Raw genomic sequence first — 18,641 nt, forward strand, 5'->3', positions numbered from 1 at the left:
TCGCCTAAGTGCTTCAATCATTTTGGAGGTCCTGCCATTCCCTCTATAATCAGATCCCCATTTAGCAATACAAAATCTGCAAGTATCTGATAAGAACACCTTCCCTGAAGTAATCAAGTCCCACTATGTTTTGTCTGATCTGATTAAGTCCAATTTAACCTCTACTTGTTCTGTGGGCTTCCACTGAACTTATCTCTGATCTAATCAAGTACCATTAGAGAGTCATAGAGATGTTCAGCACAGAAACAGACCCTTCGGTCCAACCCATCCATGCCGACCAAATATCCTAACCTAATCTAGTCCCATAAGCCAGTACTTGGCCCATATCCCTCTAAACCCTTATTTATATATCCATCCAGATGCCTTTTAAATGCTGTAATTGTACCAGCCTCCACCACTTCCTCTGGCAGCTCATTCCATACATGCACCACCCTCTGTGTGAAAAAGTTGCCCCTTAGGTCCCTTTATATCTTTCCCCTCTCACCCTAAACCCATGCGCTCTAGTTCTGGACTTCCCCACCTCAGGGAAGAGACTTTGTCTATTTACCCTATCCATGCCCATCACAATTTTGTAAACCTCTATAAGGTCACCCCTCAGCCTCCGATGCTCCAGGGAAAACAGGCCCAGCCTATTGAAGCCTCTCCCTATAACTCAAATCCTCCAACCCTGGCAATGTCCTTGTAAATCTTTTCTGAACCCTTTCAAGTTTCACAACATCCTTCCGATAAAAAGGAGACCATTCCCTTATCTGATTAAATCCAATTTAACCCTTTCTCATTCTGTGGGCTTCATGCAATTCATGGAATTCCAGAAAATCTGAAGTACCCTGTTAACTTGTCACATCATTATCAGGTCATGCTCCTAACAATTAACAGTGTAAATATTTTCATGTTAAAGTATGAAACAAATGTGGCGCGCTTGAGATCTGTCACAAACTTTAGGTGGAGTCTTACTGCTGAATTTGTGAAAATAGTGTTAGATTGGCAGTAATGGGATTCTTGACATCAAGAGCAAAGTGTCCAATTTTGAAGCAAAAAGTTGAATGGTGAGATGAGAACCTCTGTAGTCAGTGGCAAGAGTTTCTATGAGCTCCAATTTACATATATTAACATTGCATTATTCATTAGCCTTGCTCCATTTTCAGTATATGCTGTTGCCCTTTCTCCCACCCACCAGATAGAAAAAAGATGGCAACAATTCATATAAACATCAGACTAGGAACTGCCTATCCCCTTTTCCACCTATCCACTCCACCCTCTCCTCCCTGACTTATCACCTTCATGCCCTTCCCCACTCACCTATTGTACTCTATGCTACTTTCTCCCCACCCCCACCCCCTTCTAGCTTATCTCTCCATGCTTCAGGCTCTCTGCCTTTATTCCTGATGAAGAGCTTTTGCCCGAAATGTCGATTTCGCTGCTCCTTGGAAGCTGCCTGAACTACTGTGCTCTTCCAGCACCACTAATCCAGAATCTGGTTTCCAGCATCTGCAGTCATTGTTTTTTACCTTACAGACCTTTCATGGTCAGATCACCATTTCTCATATGGTGTGCAGAGTTGAATGCCCGGCACCCTCCAACAGGCTTGGCTCTCTGCCTTATTTGATTTCTCCAGGAATGAGAGAAAAGAAGAGGTTGAGTCAGAAGAAAGTGACAGCTTTATAATATTTCTCTATAAAAACAGCTGTTCATATTGGTGCAGATTGGGGAAAAGTGGTGAGGTGACCTGAGTAAGTGAGTAAGCAGAGCAGAGGCCTTTCACAGTGAGTAGAATGGGAGGGGTGTTTGTACAGATGGAAGATGTTGCACACGATAGTGAGAGTAGTGAACTCTGAGCCTTTTGTTACAGGTGGGTACAACAGCAGAAATAGAGTGAGTTTGAAATTGTATAAAGAAGATGGTGACACTTACCTTCATGGAGTAGAGAAGGTTATTGACTTTCTTCCTGAATTGCTGAGCATTCCTCCAGACCATAGAAACAACAATGATGTACATAGCATCCTCAGACCACACTGGCAAACTCTGGTGATAATGTCTCCTTTGTCATTCCTGAGGGAAGAGGCCCATCTTCCTGGGCACAACCTTGTCCACCAGGACTTCCAGGTCATTATTGGCAAAGTGGGAGGCCAATTTCCCTCTGTCCATCATGTCTGGGACAATTCATGTAACATGTGCAGGATAGCTCTGGACTGACTGTACTTCATCTGGTGTGCAACTGCATTTTAAATATGGCTTGGGGAATTCTTGACAGTGGCAAATACTTCTGGTAATGGAGACAGGGAAGATATGATGATGGCAACAGTATTCACATGGCACCATAAGTGATGAGGAAAGTTTCAGAAAGTGTCATGAGAAATTGGCTAGGCCTCATTGAAAGAAACCCTCCATCAGACTCGAGAACATTGATGCTTCACCTAATTCTGGTAAAATTCAACTCTATGTATTAATAAGTCATAAAATACAAAATAGAAAATAATTTTGCAGAGATTGTACTTGAAGCAAACAATATTTAGTTGAATAGAAAATGAATGCTTTCCAAACCACTTGGAATTTTTAGTTTCTATTTTAAAAACTGATGCTTTAGGTTTGAGATAATAATGACCAAAACTTTTGCGATAAATTCTGTGTCTTACAATCTTATACTCCACAACCACCTGATGAAGGAGCTAGTGCTTTCAAATAAACCTGTTGGACTATAACCTAGTGTTGTGTGATTTTTAAAAATGAAGGGAAGATGTTGATGCCTCTCAATCATGAGTCAACATATTCGGATTAATCTGGTGAAATTTAAGCAAAGTATAACAAAGAAAATGTGTCTGTAAAATTTTTAAATAAGAAAATTCTGGAAATACATTGCAGATTTGGCAGTATCTTTAAAGAGAGAAACAGACTAATGGGTCAGATTTTCATGTTATCAGTGATAGAAGCTGAGGCATAGAGTTAAAGAGCAGGAAGGCAGTGCTAGAACTGTTTAAAACATTTATTAGGCCGGAGTTAGAGTATTGTGTGCAGATTGGAATCCACATTACGTGAGGGATGTGATAGTACTGGAGAGGGGGCAGAGGAGATTTACCAGAATGTTGTTTTAGTTATGGTGAGAGATTAGATGGCCTGGTGTTATTTGCCCAGGAGTGGAGGAGACTGAGGGGGGATGGGGAGGGTACATGATGGAGATTTATAAATTGAGAGGCAGAAACAGATTAGACAGGAACAAATCTTTCCCCTTAGTGGAGAGATCAATGACTTGGATTTCAAGATAAAGAGTGGAAGGTTTAGCAGGGATATAAGGAAACCCTTTTCACTCAGAGGGTGATGGAAGTCTGGAACTCATTGCCTGTAAGGGTAGTGGAGGCAGAAACCCTCTTAACATTTAAAAGGTACGTATGTGTACACTTGATGCCAAGACATACAAGGTGATGGGCCAAGTGCTGGAAAATGGATTTAGAATAATTAGGATGGCTGTTTCTGACCGACACAGACTTCTTGAGTCAAAGAGCCTTTTGTTGCACTGTAAATCTCTATAGCTCGGAGTAGCTGTGCTTTAGACTTATTATTTAATTTAGATTTACCATTCATCTGCAGTGCAAATTTTTCAGTAACTTTATATTGTATATATTTTAGATATCCTAAGTATGGAATTCTTATTTTCCTTTCATGAATATCTGAAATTAGTTGACTAAAATTTTTTTTGTATGTTTTGAAAATGCCTATTTTAGTTAGCTTGAAGTATTAAAGATCACTTAAAATATTAAATATCAACTTTAACACCCAAGAGTACAAAACAATCAAAAATACAATTTTGATACCTTATTTACTTGGAAGAAAAACATTAGTTGAAATTTTATATACCTATTTTCTAATGATACAACTAGTAGATTTCCTTCAAATAATACAGTTTTGTTTCTCTTTTGTGTTTTCTAGTTTCATAACTTTGATTGCACTTATACATTTTTCTATGAATTTGTCTTACATCTATCATTGTTAGTTCATATCTTCATTAGTCCTCATCTGTTTTCTGTGTCTTGTTTCCACATTTGTACCTATCTCTAACAGGCTCAACTCTTTCTGCTTCTCTTACTCCTTTCTTTTTGACTCATTGAAAGCTGGTGGGAAGACCTCGAGACATGTTGAAACCTCTCCTCAAAGAGCTTCAGGTGATTCACTGTTTGCTCCCATCACTTAAGCAATACAAGTGTTTTCAGTACATTCGTTCTCATAATGAACAATATTGGCTACCATTGGGGCTCTATTTGAGTACCAATCAAGGCTTAATTGTAAAAAGCCATTTTAGGCTATCAGTGTTTGTGCATAAAATTTGTTTATACAAATGGTCCAATGCAAAACATGAAAACCATGTCTGATAATTACATTATTTCTTGATGTATTTAATGTGTTTCTTGTGATGTGTTATATAAAAATACTATAGTGATTAATTGGCTTAATCTACTGCAAATCTGTATTGTAAGTTTCTGCTTAGACATTTTCCAATGTATTATTTAGCTCTGATTACTTGTTTCTCGTACTCTTTTACAAAAGCAATTGTAAATAATCTGGTACCTTGGAGGACTATCAACATTTTTCTTTGAATCAGGTCACATGATCTCACCACAGTCTGCACCTGCTAATTTGGAAGGCAAAATTGACGTCAGCCGAGAGAACAGTACAGTGGACTTTAGCAAGGTGAGTTACTTCTTCTGCAGAATTTTAACATATTCAAACAAACCAAAACAAAAGCAAAAAAAAACATTGTTTTGTCATGACTTAAAAAGATTGAGATACATTTTATGAAATATTGAGGCGAATTGTCTGTGTGTTTCCTTCATTAAATAAGTGCAGTTTTGGGCGGAATAGCCAAACAAGTTCAAAACAACACAATTTTTAAATGGGAGTTTTCTCAAAACTATCTGGATTTATGGTTTTCATGACATTTTAAGCTGATATAGGGTTCAATGTAATTGAATCAGGGCCCTGTTCACAAAATGGGTCATGCAAACAAATCAAACTTGTGAGCTTCCAATAGTTGCTCTGCATTGAGAAGGCTTGGCAAATTGCATACGTTTTCTTAGGAATTCAGGCATTAACAAGCAAATGTTAAAAAGTATTTGCTTTGATAAAATTTGAATTAAAAAACTGACTAGTGAGATTCTTGCTCCCAGAGTGAATGAGAGTGGGGGCTGTAGGGATGATGAGCAAACTGACCATAGTATCATGGTACAGGGAGCCATTTAAGAGGGATAGAAAAGAGAGGTGTAGTTGTAATTAGGGATACTATAGACAGGAAAATAGACACTGTTGTCTATGGCCAGGATTAAGATTCCTGAAGATTGTGTTGCCTGCCTGGTGAGCGGGTTCAGGATATCTCACCATAGCTGTGAACCCGGTGAGATAACTTGGGATGGGAGGAGAAAAATCCAGTTGTTGTGGTCTATGTAGGTACCAAGATATAGGTAGAAAGAGGAAAGAGGTTCTGCTGTGGGAATATGAGCAGCTAGGGGCTAAATTTTAAAGCAGAGCCAAAAAAGTAATAATCTGCAGATTATCACCTGAAACAAACAAATTGGCACAGTGGCAACAAAATTAAAAAGAGACAAACGTGTGGCTCAAAGATTGGTGTGGGAGAAATGGGTTTGAATTCATCAGACATTGGGGCAGGAGAGCCGTTCTGATAGGACAGGCTCCACCTGAGTCATGGTGGTACCAGAGTTCTTGTGATTAGGGCAGGGATAGGACGATAAAATAAATAGTGGGGGAGTGGTGGGTTCAGTTCCATAGAAAATTATGGAAAGAATCAAAGGATGAGAGGGCTCGCCAGAGGTTACTATAGTTTCCAGAATCCTCACTGTCACAAATAGCCTTGAGATGGAATATTCCGAAGACTTGTTCATCATAGCTGGTGACTTCAACCAGGCCAACTTCTAAGGTGTGCTACCAAGATACCATCAACGCATTTCCTGTCCTACCAGAGGCCCAAACAGCCTTGACCATTGCTGTACAACCATCAAAGATGCTGACTGCACCTATATTCTGCCTGCATTTTAGTAAATTAGATCATAAGGCTGAACCCCTTTTCCTGACTCACAAGTGAAACTGAAGCAAGAGGATCCAGTACAGAAAGTCGTACAATGCTGATCTGAGGTAACGGATGAGCACCTACATGATTGCTTGAAGTCGATGGACTGGTCCATATTTGAGAACAGTGGCCAACCAAAATGAGTATGCAAATACAGTCATAGACTTCATCAGTAAGTGTGCAGAGGACTGCATGCCAAAGAAGTTAATCCAAGTGTTCCTCAATTGGAAGTCATGGATGAACTGGGAGATCCACTTCCTACTGAAGTGCAGGTTTGAGAGCTTCAAATTGGGTAACCCTGACCTATACAGGAAATCTAGGTACAATCTTTGAAAAGACATCAGTGATGCCAAGAGTCCCAGGCTAACCATATAAACACATAATGATTGTAGCAAGGCCAACACAATATAACTGGCTACAAAGCAAAATCAAGTAGAACAGCTGATGAAAAATGCATCCCTCCCTAATGAGCTCAATGCATTCTATGCTAATTTTGAACAGAAAGTCAGTGAAATGCTGTCACCAGTCCCAACATCTTTGGGTGCTACTGAACCCATAGTCACTGTCACAGACATCAGCTTGGCCTTCTTTAGAGTGAACCCACAAAAAGCTACTGGCCTGGATGGAGTTCCCGGCTGTGCATTCAGATCCTGCATGGACAAGCTGGTGGGAGTATTTATAGATGTTTTAACCTCTCTTTACTCCAATGTGAGGTTTCCACCTGCTTCAAGAAGAACATGGTCATCCTGTTGCCAGAGTAAAATCAGGCACCTTACCTTAAATGACTACCGTTTGGTGGCTCTGGGTTAGTAATGGTCGATATCAACTCCAGTCTCCCAGATTTCCTTAACACATGACATTTCACCTATTATAGACATTATTGAGAATTGTGAACACAGTCCAATACACAAACCAGCCTTTCACCCATTGACTTTGACTATACTTTGCGCAGCCTTGGGAAAATAATCAGTATAATCAAAGACTCATCCCATCCTAGTTATACTCTCTTCCACTGGGCAGAAGATACAAAAGTTTGAAAACACGTACCAATAGATTCAAGAACAACTTCTTCCCTGCCGTTATCAGCCTTATGAGCAGACTTCTCATATACTAGAGTTGAAGTTTCTCTTTACCTTCTATGTAACTGCAATACTATATTCTGCATTCCGTTCTATTACCCTGAAGTACTTAGGTAAGGTATGAATTGCCTGGACAACATGCAAAACAATACTTTTCACTGTATTTTGGTATGTGTGATAATAATAAATCAAATCAAATCATGTAATAGGACAGAGCAAGACTCAAATTTAAGTATGAGGGGATGAGGGGACAACAATGAGAGAGAGGTAGTCAATGCAGGACTGAGCATGTTGTACTTGAAAACAATTCTACGAAACAAGGTAAATGAGGTCGTAGGGAAAAAAACAAAGAACTGCGAATGCTGAAAATCATAAGCAAAAACAGAAATTGTGGAAAAATTCAACAGATTTGGCAGCATCCATGGAGAGAAACCTGAGATAAAGTTTCGAGTCCAGTCACCCTTCAGCATAGCAGAAATTCAAGAGAGTCTGAGGAAAAGGTGAGTGTAGTGGCTATCACTGAGTAGAAGGTGCTGGGGAAGCTGAAAGATCTGAAGATGGATAAGTCACCCGGAGCAGATGGACCAACCCTGGATTTCTGAAGGAGGTAGCTAAGGAGATTGTAGAGGTAATGGTGTGGGTGATCTTTCAGTAATTCATTCGAGTCAGGGAGGGTCCCAGAGGACAGGGAAAATACTCCTGTTTAAGAGGAGAGGGAGGCAGAAGATAAGAATCTATAGGCCAGTGCACCTGACTTAAAACACTGGTTAGATTTTAGAGTCTATTATTAAGGATAAAGTTAAAAGTCCCATAACACCAGGTTATAGTCCAACAGGTTTATTTGGAGGTGCTAGCTTTCGAAGCACTGCTTCTTCATCAGCCATCTGATGAAGAATCAGCGCTTTGAAAGCTAGTACTTTCAAATAAACCTGTTGGACTATAACCTGGTGTAGTATGATTTTTAACTTTGTCCACCCCAGTCCAACACCGGCACCTCCACATCATTATTAAGGATGAGATTGCAAGTACTTGGAAGTGCATGGTAGAATAGGGTAGAGTCAGCACGGCTTCATCAAGGGGCCATCATGCTTGACAAATGTGTTAGAATTATTTGAGGATGTAGTGAACAAGGTAGGCAAAGGACAGTCAGTGGATGTGATCTGTTTGGATTTCCAGAAGATGTTTAACAAAGTGCCACACAGGAGGCTGCTAAATAAGATTAGAGCCTATGGTGTTAGAGGCAAGGTACTAGCATCCATAATGGATTGGCTGACTAGCAAAGGCAGAGAGCAGAGACAAAGATGTCTTTTTGAGGATGGCAGCCAGTGACTAGTGGTGTTTCACAGGGGTCTATGTTGGGACCACAACTATTCATGTTATACATTAACGATCTGAACAAAGGGACTAAGGGCGTTGTTGCTAAGTTTGCAGATGACACGAAGGTAGGTGGAAGGACAGGTAGTGTTGAGGAAGCGGGTAGGCTGCAGACGGATTTGGAGGGGCTATGAGAGTTGGCAAAGATGTGGCAGATAGAATATAATGTGGGAAAGTGTGAAGTTATGTACTTTCTTAATTGGGAAAGGCCTGAGAAATCTGAAGCAGAAAGGGACTTGGGAGTTCTAGTTCAGGATTATCTTCAGGTTAACGTGCAAGTTCAGTTGGCAATTAGGAAGACAAGTGCAATCTTAGCATGCATTTTAAGAGTTCTGGAGTACAAGAGCAGAAGTGTACTGCTGATGCTGTATAAGGTTCTGATCAGACTGCATTTGGAATGTTGTGAGCAGTTTTTTGCCCCGTATGTAAGGAAACATGTGCTGGTGTTCGAGGGGATACGGAGGAGGTTTACAAGAATGATGAAGGGCTTGTCATGTGACAAGCATTTTGAGGACTCTGGGTCTGTACTCACTGGAGTTTAAAAGGATGAGGGGGTATCTAATTGAAACTTACAGAATACTGAGAGGCTTAGATAAAGTTGACTTAGGAAAGATGTTTCCACGAGTAGGAGAGACTAGGACCCAAGGACACAGCCTTGGAATGAAAAAAAAAGACCCTTTTGAAATGAGATGAGGAAGAATTTCCTCAGCCAGAGAGTGATGAATCTGTGGAACTCATTGCTGCACAAGGCTATGGTAATCATTGACTGTAAATAAGACCAGAGATAGATAGGTTCTTGATTAGTAAGGAGACCAAGGTTGCAGGAAGAAGTCAGGCAACTGGGGTTCCTATTCATGGTATCTCATGTAATCTTATGCTCTCCATCCACCTAACATGGCCCACCTTACCCTCCATGCCAACCTTGTCCACCATGGTACCTCATGCCCTACATCTCAATCTGTACCATATTATTTAGCCCCACTGGCTTGTATCCTTCATGCCAATCAGTATCTCTTAGGGTGGGGTCAACCCCTCACCCCACTGTCCTTTGCCCTTATATTCTCCATGTCAACTCACCAGCCAAAAGGAACCATATTGAGATGAAACAAATTTCTAAATACCTATAAAAGACTTCATTATATTAGAAAATCATTCATTTGTAGACACCCATTCAACACATTTTAGCCCCTTCAAGAACTAAATTCCTTAGATAAAGGCAAATGGTTGTGTTTGTAATCTGATGTCAAAAAAATTCTAATCTATTTACAACTGCTTGTAACTGTCAAACTAAGCTTACAGGTGACTCCCAGTACAAAAATGGTAGGTTATGAAAGCAGTTAATTATTACTTCTCCTATGACAATAGACATTAGGCTTTTATGGACCACAGTATGTGAAATACAACCTGCCTCCTTTTCCTGCCACCAAGTATAAATGTTACTAACAGTTTAAGTATAGAAATTCCAGCATCAGGAGTCCAGTGCCAATTTCGTTAAGATAAGGAGCCCTTCCATCTTTGTGAATTCCAGGCATTCACCTCAATATGGCTTGTGCAGTTTTAAGTGCATAAGGCTGAGTTTCTGATCAAAGCTTCATTGTGGATGTAGTCTGCATCATTAAATATATGTTTATTCTTGCTTGTTGGAACATGAATGTATTAGGAATTGCATTGTCCATAATATGAACAGGAAACTTTGTTATCTCTTTTAGAGGCTTTGGATGCTTTCACTGAACCAGGAAATTGCTTTATTTTGCACAATGGTGAATAGTCACATCACCACAAATATAGATGCGCTTTTCATGAAAAGTAATTTATTTGAAGAAGCATTTGTTTTGTGATCCTTGGCAGATATGAATTTAGTTGAAGAAATGGTGTTTGAAATATCATGTTCCATTAGCAAATGCAACTTTCAAATTAAATCAAATTAAGCAGCTTTAAAACCGACTGGTTTTAATCCCATTTATGTTTGTTCATGCTTTAGCTCACAGGACAAATTCTGTTCACTGTATTTCAGCTTATGCATGGCCTAGTTTGAGGATAAACTATATTATAAATACTAAGTGGATTGTTTCAGTACTATACATTAGAATCCAAACTGCAGTAAGCAGCATGTTGTCAACCACATGGGATATCTTTTCCTCATTTTATATTTGATTTTTTTCATGTGAGGTGAGCATCATTGACAAAAGTAGCACCTGTTGCCCATCCTTAATGTCCTTGAGAAGATGGCAATGAGCTGCCTTTTTGAACTGCTGTAGGCCATTGGATATCTTCCAGCTTGGGAAGACAGAGTCAGAACTTTAACCCAGAGACAATGAAGGAATGTTGAAGTAGGGCAGGATTTTACGGGGCCTGAATGATGGGACATGGACTATGGGGAGGTTTGGGGCAGAATCGCCCGATAACTCTGGCAAGATCAGGAACAACTCATTGTATCTTTAATGTATCTGCTGCATGTCAAAGTCTGCTTCTGACTAGGCAGCCGAGTGTTGTCTATTAGGAGGGATTATTGCTTGTCAAATGCCTTATTAACTGCAGTTTAGCCTCATTAATATGAAGCTTCCTACCTCAGCAAACACACTGAAGAAACTACACACCAAGAATTCTCAACCTGGACATCACAGTGGTATGTAACTTCAGCTTGCTGGTGGCTGTGAGAGCCTCCATGTTGTTCAGCATTAAGCAGCATCTCATGGCACAATTCATGGGCACCCACCGTGCATACCCCTTGTCCATGGATATTGGGATCTGATATTTCCCAACCTCTCACAACTTTCATATTACCTTTCTGATCCACGTTTAGAGTTGTTAAGAACTACAAAGCTGCATTAGCAATTAGCATTGAAAGGCTGCTGCAAGGACATTTTGATTGGGACCTGGCTGGCAAATTGGACTAGGCTGCATCTCGGGGTGTCTTGCTTGCTCTCTTGGCATTTGTTCACTTAGTGCCTATCTGCATGCTTATAGTATCCATGCCTTGCCTTGAGATGCCTTGCCATGTTGTGCCATGCCTGTTTGTGCATTGATGCTTCAGCCAGCACCTAAAGGTTATCTGTGTTGCAGTGTTGACATGTTCACCAGCACGGCAGACAGGCAGGCTGCTGTCATGCTTATCAGAAGGGTTATTTCAGGGTGTTTCAGGTGTGGGACTCAGCTTGCAGCATGGAACGCAGATGTCAAGCTAACACTTACAAGATGTGCCACACCTGCATGACACATATTCCACATGTTTATTCAAGCAAGTTGTTCTGTTGAAAGGTTGGTGGGGTTGGTCCTCAGTCCAACCAGGGGGGAGTGGAGTAGAGTGCTCCTGTCAGCCAGGAGTTTCCAGTATTGTCAGTCACACCACAGACTGTACACTGTCTAAGAGCTTGGCTGTAGAAGTTGCCTATTTGGGTTGGACATGGTTAATGAACATATCTGACTATAATCCAAGGAGTCGGCAGTGATTAGTCCCATAGAGAGATCATAAGCGGTCAGGCGAATTGAATACAATAAGAAGGGAGTTGCAAAATGAGTGGTCATGGGTCCAGCCCATTGATGAGGGTGCAAATTCATTATGGTATGCCTCCACATTGGGGAGGATGGGGGAAATGGTCTACTTGGATAGAATGAGATAAAAAAGGGACATAACAGTTCTGGAGGAGTTCCTGGCGACTAAGCAGTGCCTAGTTCTAGCACTGTCCACTATGAGCTTTGTTCCCTGCCACTGCTTGCAGTAGTCTAGATGTGACACACAACTGGAAAGTGACTGGGACACCACCCTTGGTGGCAGAGTCAGTGTCAGTTCAATGGGTGAAAGCACAGAATTCATGTCTTCTAGATGTTCGAGATTTGAAGGGTCCAATACAGGAATCAGGTGTTTGAAACCTCAGCTAGATTTCTTTGCAATCATTTCATTGTCCATTTGCAATACATATAACATGAATCTGTTTAGGGTGCAAATGTGGATCAAAGGCAATTTTTATAGATTATACAGTACAGAAGAGGGCCTTTCACCCACCGAGTCTGTTCTGCCAAAAATGCACTAAAACTATACTAATCTTACTTTGCAGCACTAAGCCACTGCATTGAATGTCATGACACTTCGAGAGCTCATCTTTGTAAAGGTTGTGAAGTTTCCCACCTAAACTGCACTCACAAACAGTGCAGCTCCCCCCCCCAACAACACTCGGAGTGGAAAAAAACTTTCATCACTCCCCTTTAAACCTCCTGCCTTTCATCTTAAAATTATGCCACTTTGTTATTCACCTTTCAATGAAGAGGAACAGGTGCTTTCTATTCTCCCGATCCATGACTCTCATAATCTTATACATCTTTAGCAGGTTCTCCCCCTAACCTTCTTTGCTCCAAAGAAAACATCTTGAGCTTATTCAGCTGCTGTTCATAGCTAAGATGCTCCAACCCAGGCATCATATATCCAGGTGAATCTCTGCTACACTCACTCCAGTCCAATCAGATTCTACTTATAATACGGTGACCAGCACTGCAAACAGCACTCCAGTTGTGGCCTAATCAAAGTCCTAAAACTCCAACATAACATCCCTTCTCTTAAACTATAATCTCTATAATCTTTGTCTTAAATGAGACAAGTGTCCTGTATACCACCTTAACTACTCTATTAACCTGCTGTCCCAGCCTCTGGGATCTGTGGACAAGCGCACTGAGATCCTTCTGCTCCTCTGAGCTTCCTCATGTCCTGTCATTCATTGAGTGCTCTCTGGTCTTGTTACTTCTTCCAAGTGCACCACCTCACACATATTAGGGTTAAATTCCATCTGCCATTCATCTGCCTACCTGACCATAGAGTCATACAGTTGTAGAGGAGTACAGCATGGTAACAGACCCTTCGGTCCAACTCGTCCATGTCGACCAGCTTTCCCAATCCAATCTAATCCTATCTGCCAGCACTTGGCCCATATCTCTTTAAATCTTTCCTATTCATACATCCATCCAGATTCCTTTTAAATGTTGCAATTGTACTAGCCTCCACCACTTCCTCTGGCAGCTCATTCCATATACGTACCACCCTCTACAAGAAAAGGTTGCCCCTTAGGTCTTTTATATATCTTTCCTCTCTTACCCTAAAACTATTCCCTCTATTTCTGGACTCACTCACTCCAGAGAAAAGACTATCTGTTTATACTATCCATGCCCCTCATGATTTTATAAGCCTCTATATGGTCACCCCTCAGCCTTCGACGCTCCAGGGAAAACAGCCCTAACCTATTCAATCTCTCTCTACAGCTAAAATCTTCCAACCCTGGCAATATCCTTGTAAATCTTTTCTGAACCCTTTCAAGTTTCACAACATCTTTCAGCAGTGGCCTAACCAATGTCCTGTATGGCCACAACATGACCTCACAACTCCTGTACTCAATACTCTGACCAATAAAGGAAAGCATACTAAACACCTTCTTCATGATCCTATCTACCTGTGAGTCCACTTTCAAGGAGCTATGAGCCTACACTCCAAGGTCTCTTTGTTCAGCAACACTCCCGAGGGCCTTACCATTAAGTGTGTAAGTCCTGCAAAGATTTGCTTTCCCAAAATGCAGCACCTCACATTTATCCAAATTAAACTCCATCTGCCACTTCTCAGCCCATTGGCCCATCTGATCACAATCCTGTTGTAATCTGAGGTAACCTTCTTTGCTGTCCACTACACCTTGAATTTTGGTATCATCTGTAAACTTACTAACTCTACCTCTTATGCTCACATCCAAATCATTCATATAGATGATGAAAAGTAGTGGACCAGCACCAATCCTTGTGGCAATCCACTGGTCACTGGCCTCCAATCTGAAAAACAGCCCTCCACCATCACCCTCTGTCTTCTACCTTTTGAGCCCGTTCTGTATCCAAATGGCTAGTTCTCCCTATATTCCATGAGATCTAACCTTGCTAACCAGTCTCCCATGGGGAACCTTGTTGAACGCCTTACTGAAGTCCATATAGGTCACATCTACTGCTCTGCCCTCATCAATCCTCTTTGTTACTTCAAAAAACTCAATCAAGTTTGTGAGACATAAATTCCCATGCACAAAGCCACGTTGACTATCTCTAATCACTTCTTGCCTTTCCAAATACATGTGCATCCTGTTCCTCAGGATTCCCTCCAACAACTTGCCCACCACCGATGTCAGGCTCACCAGTCTATAGTTCCCTGGCTTGACCTTACTTCATTTCTTAAATAGTTGCACCACGTTAGCCAACCTCCAGTCTTCTGGCACCTCACCTGTGACTATCGATGATTCAAATATCTCAATAAGAGGCCCAGCGATCACTTCCCTAGCATCTCACATAGTTCTTGGGTACACCTGATCAGGTCCTAGGGATTTATGCACTTTTATGCGTTTCAAGACATCCAGCACCACCTCCACTGTAATATGGACATTTTTCAAGATGTTGCCATCTATTTCCCTCTATTCTATATCTTCCATGTCCTTTTCCACAGTAAATACTGATGCAAATACTCGTTCAGTATCTTAAGTATACTCCTACTGCCTTTATACTCTTCTAAGGATTCACTCGATCTATCCTGTCTATACCTGACACATGCTTCCTTCTTTTTCTTAACCAAAACCTCAATTTCTCAAGTCATCCAGCATTCCCTATACCTACCAGCCTTTCCTTTCACCCTGACAGGAATATACCTTCTCTGGACTCTCGTTATCTCATTTCTGAAGGTTTCCCATGTTCCAGCTGCCCCTTTACCTGCGAACATCTGCGCTCAATCAACTTTTGAAAATTCTTGCCTAACACCGTCAAAATTAGCCTTTTTCCTATTTAGAACTTCAACTTTTAGATCTGGTCTATTTTTTTTCCGTCACTATTTAAAACTAATAGAATTCTGGTCGCTGGCCCCAAAGTACTCCCCCACTGACATCTCTGTCACTTGCCCTGCCTTATTTCCTAAACGTAGCTCAAGTTTTGCACCTTTCCATAGTAGGTACATCCACAAATTGAATCAGAAATTTTTCTTGAACCCACTTAACAAATTACAATCCTTTTTATATCCTCCTATAATGTCAGACCTTCTTCCTTGCTGTCAACCACCTAGCCCCTCTTTGTCTCATCTGAAAACTTATCATAAACTTCTATGTTCTCATCTATATCAGTTATATTTATCAAAAACAATAAGAGACTCAACACTGATCCCTGTGATTCGCCACTGAACACAGGGTACCAATCACACAAACAACAATGCCCTCAATCACCTGCGTCTAAGCCAGTTTTGGGTCCAACTTGCCAAGTTGCCCTGCATCCCAAGTGCCTTTTATCATCTTATCAGTCTCCCATGTGGGGCTTTGTTGAAGGCCTTACTGAAATCCATATAAACTGCAAAAACTGCACTATCCGCATCAAAAAACTTAATCACCCCTTTGAAAAATTCAGTCAGATTTGTTAGGCGTGACAAAGCCATGGTGAATGTTCCTGATCAAACCTTGTCTCTCTAAATGGATATTAATATTCTTCACAATAGTTTTCATAAGTTTCCCTATCATTGATATGACGCTCACTCGTCTCTTGATCCCTGGACTATCGTTACCACTCTATTTGAAAAGTGGAACTACATTACCTGTCCTTCAGTCCTCTGGCACCTCCCCTATGGCCAGAGAGGAATTAAAAATTTGGGTTAGAGGTCCTGTGATTTCCTTCCTCGTCTCCCACAACAGCCTGGGATGCAATTCATTGTATGTGGAAGTTTGTTCACTTTTAAACCTGCCAAAACTTCCGATACCTCCTCATTCCCTATAGCAAGTTGCTCAAGAAATTTTGATGTTTGCAAGTTGAACTTTGGCATTTCAATGATACAGAAGTTAGTGGAAATGTCTCTCAAAATGATGAATGCTGCCTAAAGGCATCCCATCTTGTGAGACTTCCAAGGATGCTGTGTGAAGCAGGAAAAATTGCTTTCATGATATGTCATGCAAGTATGATAATGAGCTCTACTGAATGCAATGAAGAGTTGAAGGATTGATGTGGATCTGGGATGGGAAGAGCATTGGAATATAGCAAGCACTCTGTTTTGGTGTAACATGTTGGTTACTCAGCAAGTGTGGCACCTTCAACAAGTTGGTGCACATACTGTGCCTAGGGCTATGGTCAAGCTGATGATGGGGCTACTGAAGATGTGGTTCCATTGCTCGGACAGGTCCGAGGGTATTCTGTGGACAGAGTGTGTGACATCATCTTGGTGTTTTTATGTTTTGCACAATTAGACAAAGTAACAAGGTGATGTGCTGGATGCTGAGGAACTTTCTGAAGTGGAGGATGAGGAGTTTGGGAGGCAAAGCTTTCCTTCTGCATGACAGAGCTCTGTTGCGTTGACCACTATAAGCCATACAGGACCTGATTGACACCTATTTCCTGTAGATGAGAGCTGGGTTCAGCTGAATATTCTGTAATGTTAAATATTAATTTTTCATGATGCCACATCTGATTTTGATGTGGGGCAAACTGCAGTCTTAATTTGTTTTGATTGCACTTGCTTTTGCTGACTATACATAAAAGCTAATGTTTGGAATTGTCTGTTTGTTTGTTTGTTTGTGATGTGCTCCTACTGGCCAGTGATAAGCTCTCTCATTTAGGCTCAGAATAGTGGGTGACCTAGAGAGGGTGCTTAGACAGATGAAGCAAAGGACCACTAGACCATGTGGTCTGGTGGTTAAACAGCAAATAGTATGAGAGAATGTATTGTATCTGTGCCATTATGTTGCTGGTGAGGGACAGCACCAGGGTGTCAATGATTACCTGGATACATGTTGGTCTTTTAAAGACAGTGTGGGCACCAAGTCTTTTGATAACTATCTGTTGAGTGGAAAGTTGTTCTGAGAACAGTGTGTGGTAAAAGGAGTCTAGGGTCAGACAAGAATGATGCCATGGGATGTGTTAGGTCATTATTGAGGCTTGTTTAGTAAGGTATAGTGAGAAATCTTGCCAGGCCTTGTTACGAAAACCCTTCAAAAAACTCTCAATGCAAATGACACTTGGTTAAAAATATCTAAGATTCAGATCCTAGTTCAAAATCAAAGTGGTGTGTGACTTGGAAGAGAAGTTGCATATGGTGATATTCTTATGCAACCTTTGACCTTCTAGATGGAAGAAGTCAGAGTTAGAGAAGTGAACTCTAGGGAGTTTTAACAAGTTGCTGCAAAGCTTATTGTATATAATACTTGCTGCTACTTTGTATCAATGTTGAAGGAAGTAAATGTCTACTCTGAAGGATGAGTGCAATGATATATTTTAGATTTTTTTTGACCTCGCTAGACCTTGCACTATTTTCTGGGGCGGGGCCTTATCCCAGATCTGTACTTATACTGCTGTCAAATGAGTATCAAAGGATGCATAAGACCATTTGACTGTGATTCACATTCTTACTTTTTCCTCCATTTCCAGTTGTTGACTTTTGTTATACACTTACAAATATTTCACCTCAGGAACCGATGTTTCACACAAAATGAGTTTGACTATGACTGATATCAAGAGCCACTTGCCTTCAAGATAGTTGTCGTCATGTCGAATTTTGTTTGCTGGATAGACTGCCAGTTTGCAGTAGTTGTGTTCCTGTCAAAGTATATAGAACATAGAACATAGAAGAATACAGTGCAGTACAGGCCCTTTGGCCCTCGATGTTGCGCCGATCCAAGCCCACCTAACCTATACTAACCCACTATCCTCCATATACCTATCCAATGCCCGCTTAAATGCCCATAAAGAGGGAGAGTCCACCACTGCTACTGGCAGGGCATTCCATGAACTTACGACTCGCTGAGTGAAGAACCAACCCATAACTTCAGTCCTTTATCTACCCCCCCTTAATTTAAAGCTATGCCCCCTCGTAATAGCTGACTCCATACATGTGGCCGCACCAGAGTTTTATACAACTGCATCATGACCTCAGTACTCCGGAACTCAATTCCTCTACCAATAAAAGCCAGTATGCCATATGCCTTCCTCACCGCACTATTTACCTGGGTGGCAACTTTCAGAGATCTGTGTACATGGACACCAAGATCCCTCTGCTCATCCACACTACCAAGTATCCGACCATTAGCCCAGTACCCCATCTTTTTGTTATTCTTCCCAAAGTGAATCACCTCACACTTAGCTAC

At 41.1% G+C, this 18,641-nt stretch overlaps 1 protein-coding gene across 3 annotated transcripts in view; it reads left to right on the forward strand.

The window, feature by feature from the left end:
• LOC122551630 (sodium-driven chloride bicarbonate exchanger-like) overlaps positions 1 to 18,641 on the forward strand; it is a 270,998-nt gene that overhangs the window by 103,876 nt on the left and 148,481 nt on the right. For 2 of the 3 annotated variants that reach the window (XM_043693863.1, XM_043693862.1), the window contains exons 7-8: positions 4,104 to 4,154; positions 4,592 to 4,680. In XM_043693863.1, the coding sequence (XP_043549798.1) occupies positions 4,104 to 4,154; positions 4,592 to 4,680 (140 nt within the window). The remainder of the gene's footprint in view (positions 1 to 4,103; positions 4,155 to 4,591; positions 4,681 to 18,641) is intronic. The other variant, XM_043693861.1, reaches the window with a different exon arrangement.

This window comes from Chiloscyllium plagiosum, chromosome 7, assembly GCF_004010195.1.
Source record: "Chiloscyllium plagiosum isolate BGI_BamShark_2017 chromosome 7, ASM401019v2, whole genome shotgun sequence".
NCBI classification, from domain to species: Eukaryota; Metazoa; Chordata; class Chondrichthyes; order Orectolobiformes; family Hemiscylliidae; genus Chiloscyllium; species Chiloscyllium plagiosum.